This window comes from Pogona vitticeps, chromosome 14 (assembly GCF_051106095.1).
Source record: "Pogona vitticeps strain Pit_001003342236 chromosome 14, PviZW2.1, whole genome shotgun sequence".
Classification (NCBI taxonomy): Eukaryota; Metazoa; Chordata; class Lepidosauria; order Squamata; family Agamidae; genus Pogona; species Pogona vitticeps.
In genome coordinates this window covers 9,932,974-9,951,267 of record NC_135796.1, presented here as the reverse complement: position 1 = coordinate 9,951,267, position 18,294 = coordinate 9,932,974, and the positions used below count along the sequence as shown (strand labels likewise).

At 51.2% G+C, this 18,294-nt stretch overlaps 3 protein-coding genes and 3 long non-coding RNA genes across 7 annotated transcripts in view; 4 read left to right on the top strand and 2 right to left on the bottom strand.

Annotated features, from left to right (window-relative positions):
* LOC144584804 (uncharacterized) overlaps positions 1-7,140 on the top strand; it is a 41,910-nt gene extending 34,770 nt beyond the window's left edge. The window contains exons 10-12 of the mRNA XM_078381908.1: positions 6,469-6,533; positions 6,853-6,925; positions 7,066-7,140. Of these exons, the coding sequence (XP_078238034.1) occupies positions 6,469-6,533; positions 6,853-6,925; positions 7,066-7,140 (213 nt within the window). The remainder of the gene's footprint in view (positions 1-6,468; positions 6,534-6,852; positions 6,926-7,065) is intronic.
* The window catches only part of LOC140702712 (immunoglobulin lambda-1 light chain), a 245,965-nt gene that overhangs the window by 127,070 nt on the left and 100,601 nt on the right, over positions 1-18,294 (bottom strand). The gene's annotated exons all lie outside the window — the stretch shown is intronic.
* The window catches only part of LOC110070135 (immunoglobulin lambda-1 light chain-like), a 261,296-nt gene that overhangs the window by 145,723 nt on the left and 97,279 nt on the right, over positions 1-18,294 (bottom strand). The gene's annotated exons all lie outside the window — the stretch shown is intronic.
* LOC140702663 (uncharacterized) lies at positions 2,973-5,333 on the top strand. Its single transcript, XR_013539210.1, has 5 exons — positions 2,973-3,061; positions 4,301-4,370; positions 4,520-4,590; positions 4,959-5,010; positions 5,253-5,333. It is a non-coding gene; the product is annotated as an uncharacterized LOC140702663 (long non-coding RNA).
* LOC144584780 (uncharacterized) lies at positions 5,730-6,350 on the top strand. The gene is made up of 3 exons (XR_013539212.1): positions 5,730-5,797; positions 5,942-6,012; positions 6,226-6,350. It is a non-coding gene; the product is annotated as an uncharacterized LOC144584780 (long non-coding RNA).
* On the top strand, positions 7,876-11,162 carry LOC144584779 (uncharacterized). Its single transcript, XR_013539211.1, has 3 exons — positions 7,876-7,935; positions 8,228-8,286; positions 8,416-11,162. It is a non-coding gene; the product is annotated as an uncharacterized LOC144584779 (long non-coding RNA).

Sequence of the window (18,294 nt, the reverse complement as noted above, 5' to 3'; positions counted from 1 at the left end):
GAGGACATGTCCTCCTTTTTAGCCTAATGTCCTCCGTCAGGCAGGCAAAGATAAAAACCTTTAACATGTCAGGCTTTTGTATATTTTATGTTATAATTTTGGATGGGAGGGGGAGAGGTTGAAGGACCCCCTTCCCCCTGGCTTTCCCTGCCCCGACCTGCCCGCCCACCCCCAGTATTTTGAAAAAAAAAAGCCTCCATTGAATTTATTTTTAATTTTTAACATGACTGTTTCTTGGTCGGTTCACTAAGAGACATTTATTGGCAGCTATTGCAATAAAATTGTATTGATTGTGGGTTTAATCTGGAATGATTCAAATGAAACATTCAATATGTCCTCCTTTGTCCTCCTTTTTGTCTTTCTATGTCCTCCTTTTAGCAACCGTGTATCTGGCAACCCTACCTTTGGCCCCTCCTGCTTTGCAGCCACTTTTCTCTCATCTGGGAAAGGGGGTTCCTCTAGTCGGCAAAGCCCCCCTTCTTCTCTTTCCTCTCAAAAGGGACCTCCTGGTTGCAGGACCCCCCCCCCAAACACACATAAGGCTTCTCTGAGTGACCGGCTGCCGAGGGGGGGTGGCTTTCCTGCTTGGAGGGGGGCTGCATGGCGTGGCTCTTGCTTCATCAAATTCATTCATTCGTTAAAATGTTAAAAAAATTCATTTTTAATTGAAAAATAAACTAGGAAATAAATGTCAGAACAACCCACCCCCCAAAAAATTTAACAATGGAGAGGGAGAGACTGAGAGATAAAGTTAAGGGAACTTCAAATCTCCTCATTGATACAAAGGGTCACCTCTCCATCCAGAGGGATCCTTAGTAGTAACCTTTAGTGCTCTCCACCAAGCGGACCCCTGGAGATCCTGGCTGTAGTCGCGCTCCTGCCAATCTAGCCGTTCGAAAGCATGTAAATGGGAGTAGATAAATAGGTACCACCACAGTGGGAAGGTCATGGCGTTCTGTGTCTAGTCGCACTGGCCACATGACCACGGAGACTCTCCTTGGACAAACGTTGGCTCTACGGATTGGAGATGGGGATGAGCACCGCCCCCTAGATTTGGACACAACTGGACTAAATGTCAAGGGGAACCTTTACCTTTATCTTAAGTTCTTCCAATTTTCCAAGTCCAATTTTATTTGTTTAAGTAATTTGACATAGTTGACTTCTTTGATGATTGCACATCTTGCGGTTAAATACTCTGCTTCCCCAAAAATGAGCCCTAGTATGATTTTTCAGGATGCTCGTAATATAAGCCCTATTTAAGTGAAACCCCGCCATCCACCATTGTGCAGCATTGTGCAGCAACCAGAAGAAGATGACATGACTGTAAAATAAACATCCTCAGAAAATAAGCCCTAATGCCTTTTTGGAGCAAAAATTAATATAAGACCCTGTCTAATTTGGGGGGAAACATGGTATAGTCCCAAATATTTAATCTTTTAGAGTTTTTGTAACTTTGAGATTTCCGATAAATGGTTTTTTTGCTTTGTTGTTAGAATTTTTTGAGATAACTTTTGTTTTCTCCTTGTTGATTTTCAGTCCTGATATTTCTCCCTATTCCTTAATATTTTCTATTAATGTTGGGATTGGTTCCTGTAGATCTTCTAAGATAAATAGAAAATTGTCTGCAAATGCTTGTCGCTTGCATCTTTCATCTTCTATTTTTGTGACTCGATTTGGTTTTGTTGAAGGCGACCCATTTCTGTGGGTTTCCTAGCCTGTCTGTGGTGCAAAGGCTGATTTGCATCATCGGTTGCCTCTTAGCTTTGGGAGAGGAGGAGGAGGACGTGGGGTTTGGGGTCTGGGAGAAGGGAGACGGCTCCAGAGGCAACGGGGCTTCTTAAGCGCAGGAGCCAGGCTAGGAAAGCGGTTGGCAGCCCCACCAGCATCCCCACCCCTGAACACCTTTGGGAGCAGAGATGTGTTTTTATTCAAACATGGAGGTTTTTTGCCGGGTTCCATAGCCGGGGCTGTTGACGGGGTTGCCTTGGCGACAGGGTTCCGAGCCAGCCTGGGCAACTGGTCATTTGTGCTCAAGGCAGGGTCATCAAGGGAGGTCTCTCCCAGGGATCCTCTTTCGGTGGCTCGGTTTTGAGCACGAGGATGGTCCCCACCAAACGAGCATCCAGCCCCAGCCATGGCAGGAAGGGGAATCGCTCGCGTGTTCCAGGTGAGAGTCCAGGAGGGGTTGTGGGGCAGGCGGGAGGGCTGGGCCAGGGCTCCCCTTTTATGCTTCCAGCCCTGGCCAGCAGAGAGACAGCACTGAAGGAGAGGGGAAATGGCAGCAGCCCCCTTGGGTGTCGCTTTGCTCTTTTCGGGACACTCAGGGGGGCGGTCTAGTTCCTAACCTGCTTGTTGGTCCTGGAGTCCTCAAGAAATGGAAAGGTGGCTTACTCAATAACTGCCCCCCAATAAAAAACAGCAACCGCCCCCCCACGAATGTCCCGGGGATGCCTTTGGCCCCTCCTGCTTTGCAGCCACTTTTCTCTGACCTTGGAAATGGTTTCCCTGATTTGGCAACCCCCCCTTCCTCTCCTCCCCCTCGAGGAAACCTCCTGGCTGCCGGAACCCCCCCCCCCAAGGCTTCTCCAAGTGACCGGCTGCCGAGGGGGGGTGAGAGTTTGGCCTTCCTGCTTGGAGGGGGGCTGCATGGCATGGCTCTTCCTTCCCCAAATCCATTCATTTGTGAAAATGTTTAAAAATTCATTTTTAATTGAAAACTAAATTAGGAAATAAATGTCAGAACACCCCCTGCCAAATTTTAAAAATGGAGAGGGAGAGACAGAGAGTTAGGAGAACCTAAAACCTCCCCATTGATACAAAGGGTCACCTCTCCATCCAGAGGGATCCTTAGTAGTAATTTTTAATGCTCTCCGCCAAGCGGACCCTTTGAGATCCTGGATGTTTCTTGTTCTTGTTGTTGCTGCTGCTGCTGCTATTCTCATTCTTTTCTTCAACCTGAATTTCTGGCTTTTCTTTCTCTCTGCCAGCGTCTGAGGAGGTGCATCTGCGCCTGCTGGCGAGGGACCCCTGAAGAGGAGCAGCCCCCCGCCCCACCTGCGAGGTAGGACCCCAAAGAGCCGAAGTGCTGCCCTCCCAGCATTTTCCAGAACCGGACCGAACCCAGATCCCTGCCCTCCAGGAGCCTCCAGTGGAAACCCAGCTGGTTTCTCACCTGCTGAGAAAAGAAGGGGAGGAGGAGCTCTGAATGGAGGAAAGAGGAGAAAAAGCCCCCCCAGAGATCGCTCTGACTTCCCTCTCCGGGTCAGGGAGGCTCAGAGGGCTTGGAGGGCAGGAAGGAGGGGAGGGACCTCCACAGGTCCAGGGAGACCTCGATTTCCACCTCAGGTGATTCGGGGGGCACTGCAGTCTCTTCAGGGGCTGACCTGTCATGTCTTTTTCTTCTTTCAGGGTCAAGGAACAGCAGAAGCCCGGCCAACATCAGCCAGAGCCCCGTCTTGGAGATTGGAAGGTCTCTTCGGTAAGGAGGGAGGCGGGTGGCTTTGCTCAGGGAAAGGGGGCTCCTGGTGGGAAGAAGGATGGGGGGGGAGTCTGGCCCCCAACCTGCTCGTTGGTCCTGGAGCCCCCGAGAAATGGAAAGGTGGCTTTCTCAACAACCTCCCCCCCAGCAGAGCCAAAGAACAGCAACCGTCCCCCCACGAATGTCCCGGGGATGCCTTTGGCCCCTCCTGCTTTGCAGCAACTTTTCTCTGATATGGGAAAGGGGTTCCCTGAGTGGGCAAAGCCCCCCTTCCTCTCCTCCCCTCAAAGGAATCTCCTGGCTGCAGGACCCCCCAAGGCTTCTCCAAGTGATGTTTGTTGTTGTTGTTGCTGCTGCTATTCTTATTCTTTTCTTCAACTTGAATTTCTGGCTCCTCTTTCTTTCTGCCAGCGTCTGAGGAGGTGCCTCTGTGCCTGCTGGCGAGGGACCCCCGAAAAGGAGCAGCCCCCCGCCCCACCTGTGAGGTAGGACCCCAAAGAGCCAATGGGCTGCCCTCCCCGGTGTTTCCAAGAACCGATCCAAACGCAGGTCCCTGACCTCCAGGAGCCTCCATTGGACACACACTGGGTTTCCCATCGGCTGAGAAAAGAAGGGAGGAAGCCAGGAAAGAGGAGAAAAATCCGGATCGCTCCGATTCCCTCTCCGGGTGGGGGAGGCTCAGAGGACTTGGAGGGCAGGAAGGAGGGGACGGACCACCACAGGTCCAAGGAGAACTCGATTTCCACCTCATCCGACCTGCGGGGGGGAGGGGGGCTGAAGTCTCTTGGGGGGCTGACCCGTCATGTCTTCTTCTCCTCTCAGGGTCAAGGAGCAGCGGAAGGCAGGCCACTCTCAGCCAGGGCCCAGTCATGGGGATTTGAAGATTTCCTCGGTAAGGAGGGCAGCGAATGGCTTTGCCCTGGGAAAGGGGGCTCCCGGGGGAAGAGGGAAAGGGGGGGGACCTCCCTGACTCCAGAGGGAGGTGGCCTTCTGGCGCAGGGTCGGAATGTCCTCCATTTCATGCCTCTCTTTCATCGACAGGATTCCTTGGCAGTCCAACCTCCCCTGACCCCACGGAGCAGCTTGGGTTCCTCGTTAATATCAGAGGAAAAGTGAGTCAGACGAAGGGACCGGAATGGGTGGCTTGGTTTGGTTCAGAGACACCCCCAGACTCCAGAGCAAGAGGAGGGGCTCGACTGGCCTTGCATACGTCCAAAACCTTCCGTCCAGCTTTCTAGCTCCCTCCCGGGAAAGAGGGCTGGCCCTTGGCCAACCTCCTCCCAGCTGGCAAGGCAGGTCTCGCAAGAAGGAAAGGGAGCCTCTCTATTCAGAGGGAGTCTACCTTTGGCAGGAGGATCGGGGGGAGCCCCTCGGGAGGAGGCCGGCCACTGCTGTCCTGCTGGGTGGGAGAAGGCTCCCCCGACCAGGAGGCCCCTTCCGATGTCCTGTTCTCACCTCTTGGGTGGGCTTTTTCTCCTAGTCTCCTGCAGGTCCCTCACCCAAGGAGGCTGGAGGAGGATGCCTTCAGTTGGGTAAGTGAGACCTGCTTTCCTTCCAGCCCCCCTGTCCCCGATGGGGTTTGGGCAGCAGCCCTTTCCTCACTGCAATGCTGTTCATGGAAGACAAGCAGGAAAGGGTGGCGGGCGGCTTTCCCCTAGGAAAGAGGGCTCCTGGGGGAAGAGGACAAGGCGGGACCTCCCAGACTCCAGAGGGAAGCGGGCTTCTGCCGGAGGGTCGGAACGTCCTCTGCTTCATTTTTCCCTTTTATTTCCAGGATTCCCATGACGCCAACCTTCTTGAGCCTCGGGGCTACCTGAGCAACTGGACCCTGGTGGTGAAAACCAGTGCAGAAAGGTACTCTCCTCCGTGCGATGGGATGGGAAGGGGTGACCTGGTTTGGCCCACGTGCCCGACAGGCAACCCCGAGGCTCTGCCCTCAACCTGAGAGCCAGGACAAGGGCGAGGAGGGGGGAGGATCAGGCAAAGGGGCTCCCTGTGGCTGGAGCCCCAGGTTCATCCCGTGGGTCTCAGCTTCTGCGTCTGACCTGGAGCATCTTCTTCCTTCAGGCAAATCAGAGAAGGCCATCAGTTGAAGGAGGAGGGGGAGGCTCAGAGGGCTTGGAGGGCAGGAAGGAGGGAGGGACCACCACAGGTCCAAGGAGAACTCAATTTCCACCTCAGGTGATCGGGGGGGCACTGCAGTCTTTGGGGGGGGGCTGATCTGTCATGTCTTTTTCTCCTCTCAGGGTCAGGAAGGAGCAGCAGAAGGCTGGCCAGTCTCAGCCGGAGCCCAGTCTCCGCGATTCGAAGGACTCTTCCGTAAGGAGTACGGCGGGTGGCTTTGCCCTGGGAAAGGGGGCTCCCGGGGGAAAATGGCGGGACCCCCCCGGACTCCAGAAGGAGGTGGGCTTCTGGGGAAAGAGTCCAAATGTCCTCCGGTTCACACCTCTTTTTCATCGGCAGGATTCCTTGGTCGTCCAACCTTCCCTGAGCCGGCAGAGCAGTTTGGGATCCCTGTTGGCCTCAGCAGAAAGGTGAGTCAGCCGAAGGGACCAGAAGGGGTGCCCTCGTTTGTCCCACGTGCCCGACAGGCAACCCCGAGGGTCTCCGGTCAACCTGAGAGCCAGGAGAAGTGCGGGGCACGGATCAGGCCAAGGGGCTACCTGTGGCTGGAGCCCCAGGTTCATCCTGTGGGGCTCAGATGGCTTCACCTTCTGACCTGACCCGATGTTCTCTTCTTTCCACAGCACAGTCAGCGAAGACAGTCACCTGGAGGAGGAGGAGGAGGAGGAGGAGGAAGAAGAGATTGCGTTGGAGCCTCTCCCCGTCGCCTCGGTATGGATGAGATGATGTCTCCTCATCGAGAAGAGACGAGAGCCGTGCGCTGGACATGGGGCTCTCGAGGGAACCCCTTTGGGACCTGAGAGGCCGGTGGGATTCTGAGGGAGGGTCTGAACATCGTCCCGTTCATGACTCTCTTTCATCGACAGGGTTCCCAGGATGTGGAGGAGAAGAGCCAGAACGTGGTTCCAGTGGAAGAAGCCACTGTGGAAAGGTAGTCCCTTTTCTGCAAAGGGACGGGAAGGGATGCCCCAGGTGTGCCCGCCACAGAAACCCCAGACCTCCCCCCTGCCCTCAGCCTCAGAGCCAGGGCAAACACAGGGGTGGTCAGGCAAAGGCTGGGGGGGGGGAGGAGGAACCCTTTCCGAAAGCTGGTTCCTGGGGGTCTCCCAGTGGCCAGAAAGGAGAGGATGGGAGGTAAGTGCAGATATTGGAAGCAGAGCCCAGGAGGTCGAAAGAGGAACTGGGGCTAATGACGGGAGGGCGGGCACTTCTGCCTCATCTTGCTGACCTATTGTGCCCTCTTCCCATAGCCTGGTCGGGAAGGAGGACATTCCCCATCGTGTGCAGGCGAAGGACACCCATTTGACGGCTCCCTCCCCCTGGGTAAGGTTGAAATCATGGCTTCTCCTTCTTCCTCCTCGGGGAAGAGGAAAAGGGGGGGACATCCCTGACGTCCAGAGGGAGGTGGGCTTCTGGGGAAGGGTCCAAACTTCCTCCGCTTCATGCCTCTCTTTCATCCACAGGATTCCTTGGCAGTCCGACCTCCCCTGAGCCGGCGGGACAGCTTGGAAATCCTGTTGGACTCAGCGGAAAAGTGAGTCAGCCGAAGGGACCGGAAGGGGTGGCTTGGTTTCCTTCAGAGATCCCCCCCCCCAGGCTTCAGAACAAGGGGAGGGGCTCGACTGGCCTTGCACATGTCTAACGCCTTCTGTCCAGCTTTCTAGCTCCCTCCCGGGAAAGAGGGCTGGCCCTTGACCAACCTCGTCCCAGCTGGCAGGGCAGGTCTCACACCCGGTTCATGGCTGCAAGAAAGAAAGGAGCTCCTGTATTCAGAGGGAGTCTACCTTTGGCAGGAGGATTGGGAGGAGCCCCTCAAGAGGAGGCCAGCCACTGCTGCCCTGCTGGGTGGGAGAGGGCTCCCCCGAGCAGGAGGCCCCTTCTAATGTCCTGTTCTCATCTCTCGGATGGGCTTTTTCTCCTAGTCTCCTGGAGGTCCCTCACCATCACGCCCCTAGGAGGCTGGAGGAGGATTCCTTCAGTTGGGTAAGTTTGACCTGCTTTCCTTCCAGTCCCCCTGTCCCCCCCCCAATGGGGTCTGGGCAGCAGCCCTTCCCTCACCGGAAAGCGCTGCATGGACGCAGCCGGTGGATCCTGGGAGGTGGGGCGCAGGTAAGAGGAGGTGGAGGAGGGGTTTTACCTGCAGTGACTGGGAGCCCAGGTGCCTCTCTCCTCCTCCTACACACAAAGGCTCCTAAAAATAGGGGTCTCAAAAGGTCTTTGGCTTCAGTCCTGGTTCTCCTTTCACAAAACCTTCTTTTTCATAGTTGTCCTCAGAGAACAGCATCGGCAGTGAGGAGGACTTTGTGATGGAGACGTTAGATCAACTGCTCCAGGTAATGATCATCCAATGAACCAGATGAACAGCAAAGCAGCAAGTGCTGCCAGCTGAGGAAAGGGAGGGAAAGAGGGTTCAGGGCGTGTTGGGGGTCCGAGGGGCCACAGCCCTTGCCCACCCACCCATATGAAGGGGCCCCTTCTGTACAAGTCAAGGCGTGTTTGAAAAGTCCTTCCCATTATTAAAACATCATCTACACAGACACAACATGCTAGGAAGCTAGCCGACACCTGAGTCTGTGTTTCTTTGCACGCGGCCTCCTAATATCCTGATATTATGTTTTCACACAGGAGACACAGGACATTGTGGAGGATCCAGACAATTGAAGGGGAGGAGAACGAAAAACCAGGTAAGAGCAAGAAAGACGTTTTCCTAGAGTTGGCAGTTCAGTCTGAGCTGCCCACCAAGGACGGCAAAGTGCCTAAATTAAAATTTTCCACATCTTTATTTTCTTTTATTTTCTTTCTCTTTAATACAGGCTCCTCATCTTAACCAGCCAGTCCAGCCATCCAGACCAGCAAACGAGTCAACCCAGACCAAGAAGACCACCCAGACCTGGCAACTGGACCAGCCAGTCCAGCCACCCAGTCCAGCCAGTCCAGTCCAGCCAGTCTAGCAAGTCCAGCCAGCAAGTCCAGCTAGTCCAGCCAGCAAGTCCAGCCAGCCAGCCAGTCTAGACTGGCTGGCTGGACTGGCTGGCTGGCAGGACTGGCTGGGTGGACTTGCTTGCTGGACTAGCTGGACTGGCAGGACTTGCTGGACTGGATTGGCTCTATTAGACTGGCTGGTCTGGCTGGCTGGACTGGCTGTTCTGGCTGGATTGGACTGGCCAGACTGGCTGGCTGGTCTGGTTGGACAACACTGGCTGGACTGGACTGGCTGGACTGGCTAGAGTGGACTGGCTGGTCTGGCTGGACTAGACTGCCTGGACTGGGCTGGACTAGACTGAACTGGCTGGACTATACTGGCTGGACTGCGCTGGCTTGGACTGGCTTGGATGACTGGACTGACTGGCCTAGACTGGATTAGACTGGCCTAGTCTAATCCAGCCACTGGGCTGGCTGGATTAGACTTGCTTGATGGGCTGGCTGTTCTGGCCGGACTGGCTGGCCAGATTGGCTGGACTGGCTAGCTGGACTGGCTGGCTGGACTGGCTGGACTGGCTGGCTGGACTGCCTGGCCAGATTGGCTGGCCTGGCTGGCTGGCCTGGCTGGCCTGGACTGGCTGGACTGGCTGGACTGCCTGGCTGGCTGGACTGGCTGGCTGGACTGGCTGGCTGGACTGGCTGGCCGGACTGGCTGGCTGGCTGGACTGGCTGGCCGGACTGGCTGGCCGGAGTGGCTGGACTGGCTGGCTGGACTGGCTGGCTGGACTGGCTGGACTGGACTGGCTGGACTGCCTGGCTGGCTGGACTGGCTGGCTGGACTGGCTGGACTGGCTGGCTGGACTGGACTGGCTGGGCTGGCTGGACTGGCTGGCTGGTCTAGCAGGGCTGGCTAGCTGGACTGGATTGGCTGGACTGGCTGGCTGGACTGGCTGGACTGGCTGGCTGGACTCGCTGGACTGACTGGCTGGACTGGCTGGACTGGCTGGCCGGACTAGAAGGACTGGCTGGCTGGACTGGCTAGCCGGACTGGCTGGCCTGGCTGGCTGGACTGGCCGGACTGGCTGGCTGGTCTGGCAGGACAGGACTGGCTGGACTGGACTGACTGGACTGGCTGGCCAGACTGGCCGGACTGGCTGGCTGGACTGGCTGGCTGGTCTGGCAGGACTGGACTGGCTGGACTGACTGGCTGGATTGGCTGGACTGGCTGGACTACGAGGGAGGAGTCCCTGAAGAAGCTGTTGGACATCACAGAACTGGACACACTCTCAGAAGCACAACGAGAAGAACAAAAGGACGATGCAAAGCTGGAACGTCATATATGTTTGGGCCCAGGGACAGATCAATGCAACATGATTTATATGTTTTTTTTTCAATGCTCTGGTATCTTGGGAAATTCAGGACTTAAATGAGGTTGGAATCACTGTCCTCAAAAGGGGGGAGGGGGTATATTTTATTTTTATTTTTGTTACTGTATTTTGTTGTAGTTTGTAGATTTATATGTTGAAATAAAAAAATTATTCACAAAAAAATAGTACAGAAAAGTCTATCCTGCTAGCAATGTGTGCGTTGGTGTGTGCTTGCCAGCAGAGTCAAAGAAGGCAATGGAGGTGTTCTGTGTGAAATGCACAAGCTACCATAAGGGGGGGGGGAATGTCTTCTTTCTGCTTTGGGGGAGATCTCTCACAGGGACCCGAAAATCCTCCACATGGTTGTCTCGATGGGTCTCTAAGATGCTGCCTGGCTTGGGTGAGGGACCACGTTGTCCAGCTCTCTCTTCCCACAGTACACAATCAAACATACCTGGATAGCCCAGATCAGGATGTGACAAGGGTATTTAAAAAAAGAACAACACAAGAGACTCTTTCTCCTGGTTTTTAATTTTGATCTGGTTCCTTGGTCCTTTCACGGCTTTATGAGAAAGAGCCTCTGAAGTATGAAAATGCGGCAGGAGCAGTTGGACTCTCTCATCTCCTTGGGAAGACCGCCGCCCGACCCTTGCGTGCAAAATGAGTGTCTCGTTGATCATCTAGCAAGCAGCTTTGCCAAAAGTCAGGAGGAGGGACGTCAGCTGCCAATCTGAGCTTTGAAAGCATCTGGAAGCCCCCTTGTGTCCCTCTATGGGGAGAAGAGTGGGAGAGAAACTGAGTCAAGGAATAACTTGAGTGAACAAGATTGCAATTCAAACAGGGCCTGCAGAGCTGAGGCTAGGCCAGACCAAGTTGTCTTGTGAACGTTTGATGTTTGCATGAACGATCAGAAATGACCAAGTAAAAGCTACACTTCCTGCCTCCTTCCAAGTGGCAGGTGCCAATCTTTCAGCCATCTCAACAGACATTTTAATTGTTGTTGTGGGTTTTTCGGGCTCTTTGGCCGTGTTCTGAAGGTTCTTCTTCCGGACATTTCGCCAGTCTCTGTGGCCGGCATCTTCAGAGGACTGGAGTAGGAACTCTGTCCATGCTCTGATTGCATGAACATTTTAATGCTTTGAGTTGTCAGAAATGTAGAGCAGAACCACCACCCCCTGAAGGCCAAGGGCAGAAGAACAGGGACCCACAAGGGGAGCAAGTATAGGAGGTAAAGGGCTGTAGTTCCTCACCGACCCAGGCTTGATTCTAGAGGAGAAAAGAAGAAACACACTCTCTCTTAAACAAACAAACAAACAAACAAACAAACAAACACTGTTTGCCAGGAAGGAGGACATGACTTTCTATTGTCTAGATTTGTGAATTCACAAATGTTTCCAGATCCTGAAAAGAAGCTGTAGAGTGGCCGTATAGTGAGAGGTCCCTTTGAGGCATATATACTATTGACCAAGGACTAGGAAGGACCAGGAAAGAATTCCCGGTGATTTTGCTGAATAGAATCAAAGCAAACTTTTAATTCTGCACAAGCAGTTGAGTGGGCAGAGCAGAGGATCCCAGAGGTGTCCCAGAATCATAGAATCATGAAGGGGGAAGGAGCCCAAAAGGGCCAGGAAAGCTAAGCAAAGGGTATCTGCCAAGTGGTTGTCTACATTTCTCTCGAATGCCTCCCCTGTTCCCGCACTCACCATCTGTTGCCGTAATGCATTCCCTTGCCATTCAACTCTAACGTTTAGGAAGCTTTTCCTGATATTAACCAGAGGTCTGACTTCCTGTAACTGGAGTCTATTGTTGAGTGTCATGCAGTCAGGGATAAAAAAAATATTAATAAAAATATTTAATGTTCTGGGCCCTGCGATGAGTCCATTTGCTCTCCAGGCATGGTTAGCTTCTCCTAGTTTGATATGGGCCTTTAATCATCATCCTCTGAGTATGATTATGTAGCCAATTTTTTATCCATCTGAGAGTTGTTCTATCCAGATTAAACCTTGTTAATTTGCTAATCAGCATTCCTTCTATTTATCAGAGATTATGCAATAAAAAATTGAGATTGGATTAATCTGATGTGCTTCTAGTTATTGCTGCTTTGTTTTTTTAGATGTTTGCATTGAAACCGCTTAATAATCTGTCCCAGAAATTTCCCTGAGATTGATGTCAGGCTGACTGGCCTGTAGATTCCTGGTCCCTCCTTTTTGCCCTTTTTGAAGAGAGGGATAACATTAGCCCTCCTCCAACCATCCATGAGTTCAAGAAATAATGGATAGCGGTTCTGAGAGTTATTCAGCCCATTCCTTCCGTACTCTTAGATGCAGTTCATCTGGCCCTGGGGATTTGAACTCATTCAAGTCAATAAGATATTCCTTGAAAAGGACAAAGGTCATCCAACAGCTATAAATGCTCAATTCCCAAATAAACTGCACCAGAGCACAGAGTGCTACTCTTGTCCTCTGAAGATGCTGGCCATAGAGACTGGCGCAATGTTAAGAAGAACAACCTTCAGAACACGGCCAAAGATCCCAAAATACCCCCACAAGAACCATTATTCCTTGACAGCTTATTAATCTCTTCCTCAGTCTCCTCAGTCTCAAAGTATCAACCACATAAGTCAGGAATTGTCATAAATCAGAAATATTTGACAGAATTTGTGAGGTGCAAGGCGTGTCTTGCTAGCAGTCCATCTTCCAGGAAGCTTAGCCCATCGTTCCAAAAACCTAGTCCTTCACTCCGACACCACCTTCGTGGCCATATGTTAACCCAGAGTATTTTCCTTTCCTTTTCTGTTCCTCTTCTAAGTGCGAAAACTACCTGGGTTCCAAAAATGATCAGGTTTCTGCCGATGATACCAATGGATGTCATCCCAGCTCCTGCCACCATTTCTAGTGCAGGAGAGTTTAGCCGTCTGTCGGAGGCTGGGACCAGACGGGCAGTCAAGACACATAGCACAGTCCGACGCCAGGCACATACCAGGCTGCGGGAGGAGGGGTCAACTTCTAGGGCAGGAGAGTTTAGCCGTCTGTCCTGGGGACACAGTTTCAGAGGCCGAATGGGTCAGGGCATGGCCAGCCTGTGTGGCCTTGGGCAAGGGGCACAATGCCCGGATGCTCTCAGAAGATGCGAAAGGGAAACCAATCCTGAGTAGTCCTCTAGCTAGAAAGCCCTGAAAAGGGTCAGCATAAGTTTTTTAAAAATGGCTTCATGGCACATTAATACAGTGGTGCCTAGCTTGATGATTACCCCGCTCCACGACAAATCTGCTTTACGATGAGGTTTTTGCAATCGCTATTGCGATCGTAAAACGATGTTTAAATGGGGAAAAATTCACTTTACGACGATTGGTTCCCTGCTTCGGGAACTGATTCTTCGCTAAACGACGATTTTAAAACAGCTGATCGGCGGCTCTCAAAATGGCCGCCCGCTGTGCAAAAAGACTCCCTGCTGTGTTTAGGACGGATTCCTTGCTTAACAGGTACCGGAAAATGGCTGCCCTAAGGAGGATCTTCGCTACACAATGAGGCATTTCACCCAGTGGAACGCATTGAACTGGGTTTCAATGCATTTCAATGGGTTTTTTTACTTTCACTTGAGAATGATTTCATTCTACAGCGATTTGCTGGAACGAATTATCGTCGTCACGCGAGGCACCACTGTACTATTATCATTAGACAGAGGGAAATGATTGGAGGGACATCTCCCCCTAGAGGACAAAGAGAAGAGGGCAGGCATCTCGTGCATATTTCACAAACACATTTGTCTGATTATTAATTGAGTTCAGTCCAACATGTCAGGGGCAGCTCCAGAGGCAGAGAAAGTGCATATGGTTTCCCAGGATGTGGACTTGCCCAAGAAAATTCGCATCAAAATATAGCAGTTAGTCTCTAATGTGCTTGTTTTATTTTTAATTTTAATTTTCTCTTAAATATATTATTACTTTTCTTTTGATATTTTGCCTAAAAAGCTTGCACAGACTAACATTGCAAAGCCCAGGATCCTGTTCATACTCTCAGGTACATGAAGGCAACACCGACGGTGAAGAGACACGGCGACGAATAGGAAAATGAATCACAATATTCAAAGAATATCCCTGTTTCATCAGACATCTGTTGCCTGATATTCTTGAGGTCCAGAGACCCTGACGAATACGAAGCATCGAATATGACCCTCTTATATTTGTTTCTTCGCCTATCTCTATCTACTCATTCCCCCACAGATAAGCTGTTCCTCTCGGGGGGGGGGCATAAGAAGAGGGATTTTCCCATCGGTCGGCTTCCTAAAGGCTGCCGGGAGGGATTCCCACCTTCCTGTTTACAAGGACGGGGGGGGGGGATCACTTTGCTCAGACATGGGGGATCACATTGCCCCTGTGACATCCGGGGGGGGGAGCCTGACCCAAAGAATTCTCCCCGCTGTCTTTGCAAACGACGGGTGTTTTGGGGGGGATGACTTCAGTCAGGCCTCCCCCATCTTTCTATGCTCAGGCAGGCAGGCAGGAGAAAGGCAAAGGAAGAAGGACCCAAGCGATTCCCCCAAACCCACCGGCTTTCCAAAGACAGCAGGAGTGGGGGGGGGGATTGCTTGGGTCCCACTTCCCTTGTCTGCCGGGCATAGAAAGAGGGGGGGGGAAGCCTGGTTCAAGCGGTCCCCTCATCCTGCTGTCTGGCACTGGGGGGGAATTGCCTCAGTCAGGACTCCCCGCGTGCCCCAGTGTTGCATCATCGTGCGCTATGAGCTGCTCTCATGAAGTAAACAGTCATCGTCTGCCTCGTCTTCTGCTTGAACGTTGGAGATGGTTAGGGTGGCCTTGTTGGCAGAGCTGTCAAGGGAACCGGAGAGTCGCTCTGGGGTCCCGGAGGCTCTAGCATGATGTTGATGTATTAGCCATATGGGGGCACCGACAGGCTTCTGTGGGTGCCAGGAGTTGCAGAAGCCGCTAACCCTCCCACTCCCTCTCCTGCAGGAGATCTGGACTAGAGATAGGGATGAAGAAGAAAGAAAGGGTGATTCGTTGTGAACTGTAATTTGTCAAGGTTGGGAAACCACAAATAGGAATTTATAATTTTTTTTTCCAAATGCAAATTGATGAATTGATTTTTCAATTTATCTTTAATTTAAGCTGCTGTAAAATATTCCCTAGGAAACTGGAGATGCCAAATTTTCAGGGAAGCCTCCACTTCCTCTCCCCTACAAGTCCTGCAAGTTCAGGGAAGTTTGGGTTTCGGACGTCCGGTTTATATAACAAAAAGCCCACCCAGACATAGAAGAACGCTGGTTCTTTTTCCATTTGGTGTATAGGGTTAAACGTTGAACTAGATGTTTCGTATCTGTGATTAATAAAGTGTTGAAGACGTTGCACCTCCCACTTGAGGTGAAGCAGGAAATCGTTCAGTGTGGCAGGTGTGCCTCTGATTGTCCTTTCTGGTCATTCATATGGATATCAAACCTGACCAGATAACCTAATCTAACAAAACCTAGTTCTGCTTTGTTAATCAATCAATCAATCAATCAATCAATCAATCAATCCTTTAGTCAACCAACAGCCAATCCATCACCCAAAAAGTTCCTTTTCTTGTCTGTGACCAATATTGAATAAACGCACATGACATAAAGCAGAATGTTACCAAATAGAATACTCGCTGGTGAGTGTTTCGCCCTTTACATAGGGAGCTATAATAAGGCACATTATTAATTAGAAGTTTAAGAAGCCAATTCCTTCGCAGATTTTTCATACAGCAGCAGAAATTTCTGCAACGTTCAGATCTGAAACAAACAAGAAAATGTAAAGTGCATCAGATTGTCTGGAAATTTCCATTTTAATTTTTTTTTATATATCACAATATAAAAAAAAAGACACTATGTTAGAAGAGGAAAAATCAGTTCAACTTTCCAGAATGGCAGGGACGTTGTTTTGATCAGAAAGGTTGGCGTCCCTACCTCACCCCACCTGGAACTGCCGACAAAAGTGTATCGAGATGGGCCAAGGTGAAGGTTCGGCGGTGCTTTGGAAGCAAGAAGGCTTCTGTGCTTAGAAGGGGAACATATTCTCTTGAAGAATCACCAATAAGGACCTTTCAGGTCTGTTGGTGTATTTCTGCATCCTCTTGGGCAGAACGGAGGCCAGTCTCATTTGAATCCAGACATTATTGCAGGTCCCTTTATTCCATATCTGTTTTCCAAAATGTGTCAACGTTGTGCGGGAAATGTTGCATACCTCATTTTCTCAGCAATGTTGGGCTTCTTACAATGATTATTTCAGTGCCCCAACACAGCTTGCATCCAACACAGGAGCTGGGCTTGGAGATCCACCTAGAGAACTTTCAGTGTTATTTATGCAAGCACCATAAGTTGGGCTTGGAAAGACACGAACAACCCACACAGCCACTTCAATGGGATGTGTATTACAAGTAGAGAAGGGGACGCACCGCCAAAAGGGTGGTTTGTCTTGGTTTGTGGTTTGTCAAGATTGATGAACTGTGAAGGAAAGCAGGAGGAAAGTGAGCCGTCCTCATTGATAGAAGGGTCAAAAGGGGGAAAGGGAAGTAGTGGGAGTGGGGCGACTGAGGTGAAAGAAATCTTAATGGAGGAGGAAGGAATGATAGAGGAGATGAAGGGAAGGACAGAAGTTTGTCTGGTGGAAGAAGGAGAGAAAAGAAAGTGAGAGGAGCTAAAATATCTGTGTGGGATGAGAGTATAAAAGATCAAGGGGAGAGGAGATTCGTTAATAGGTTCAAGGATGAGGGGAGGAAAAGGAACGAGGAGAGAGAGAAGGGATTTACAGATGCAAATTACGAGAGAACACATGGGCTTCTCAGAGACTCCCCTAACCTGAAGGTTGGAGGGCTGTTACCGGATCCGGAGCTAAAGAAAGATGGAGAGACGGTATACGAGACTCAGGAATGGACGGTCATCGTTTTCCCGTGGGGAGAAGGACGAGGCAGGAAAGTGGTCAGACCAGACCAGACTTACAACAAACCACCGAAGGAAGGGGACTGGCCTCGACACCCATGTTGTGGCACCATTTGTGTGGTGAGGAATGCCCCTCTTCGTAATCCTAGGGATCGTGAGCGTTTTGGCCCAGCACGCCAATGAGCTATCCTGGTTTCCAGAAAGAATTGACCTCGTCCAGTTACGGACCTTTGCCTGACTTATCCTGTTTTGATCCTGTTGAAATAGTTAATAAAAAACGAAGTGGTGAATGTTACAGAGAAGTCTCGGTCGTAATTTCCCTCCAAAACTGAGGAACTGCCACCACTTCCAAATAAACCCAATCACATGAACCGAAAACCATTCATTTCTCCCCGCTCAACAGGCTGTCTCTTTGCAAAGGGTAGCCCAGCTTCCCTGAGGGCATCGGAGCCGGCCCTAAAGGAAGCTCCAGCTGCTGGAGGCTCGGCTGTCGAAGGCCGTCGCAGCAGGGGTGTCCGTGGGGGTGGCCGAGCTAAGGAAGTCATGGGAGCAGTGGGAAGGGAGTGAAGCCCTCGGCTGTGGAGGGTAAGGGCCCCTCTCTGGCTATGCGCCTGCTGATCAGCTCTTCAGCGCACCCATAAGCAGGTGCGAAAGGCCTCAGGGAAGGCTAAGTTATCCAGCAGCCTAGTCTGCCTTCTCTGGCTATGGAGGATTTTTCAAAAAGGGCAAATATTCATGCCTTCATATTCATCAGGGTCTCTGAAATTAACAAATACAAAGGGACAAATGGGTCAAGCCACAGTGAGGTCAGTCGGACTGTTTTAGGGACTAAAAAATTTTTGCTGAAAGATGTTCCAAGGCACCTTCGTAATTCCTGCCAATACTTTCTAGTCTGGAGATGTGTTTTTCTGAACGGAGGTGTGATTTGCCCTCCAAATCGGTCCAACTTGAAAGGCACTATTTTCTCCATCAGCACCTAAGCCACCTCTAGTGATAGTTTCACATCCTTCGTACTACCAGGTTCCGGCACTTTGGGGTTGAATCATTGGACACAGGGGGGAAATCAGGAGCATTAACAGCACGTGATAGATGTGGCTGGTTTTCTAGATCCATGTGCTGGTCAAATCCAAAACTTCTTCAGAAAATCTGTAGGAAAATCATTGATTTCATGGGAACACCCCAGATTCCTCCTGCCTGGTGGCCTAGAAAACAGAGCCAATGAGAGATGGAAACACAGCCCCAAACGGGCTCTACTGAACATGGTCTCCTCAGTCAGACACGTTCTGCCCCTTCTCTTCGTTCCTGGATGCTTTCCCTCCCTGGAGAAACATCACAGGCCAGCTGTTTCCTATGATTCAAGAAAAGTGAATTGTGAAAATCCAATGGGAGGTGTTTTTTTTTTAAATCAGAGATAAATCTGGTGTCTAATACAGAGTGTTACACATATATTTTTCAGTGTATTGATGAATCCAAGGTTCTTATTTAAGA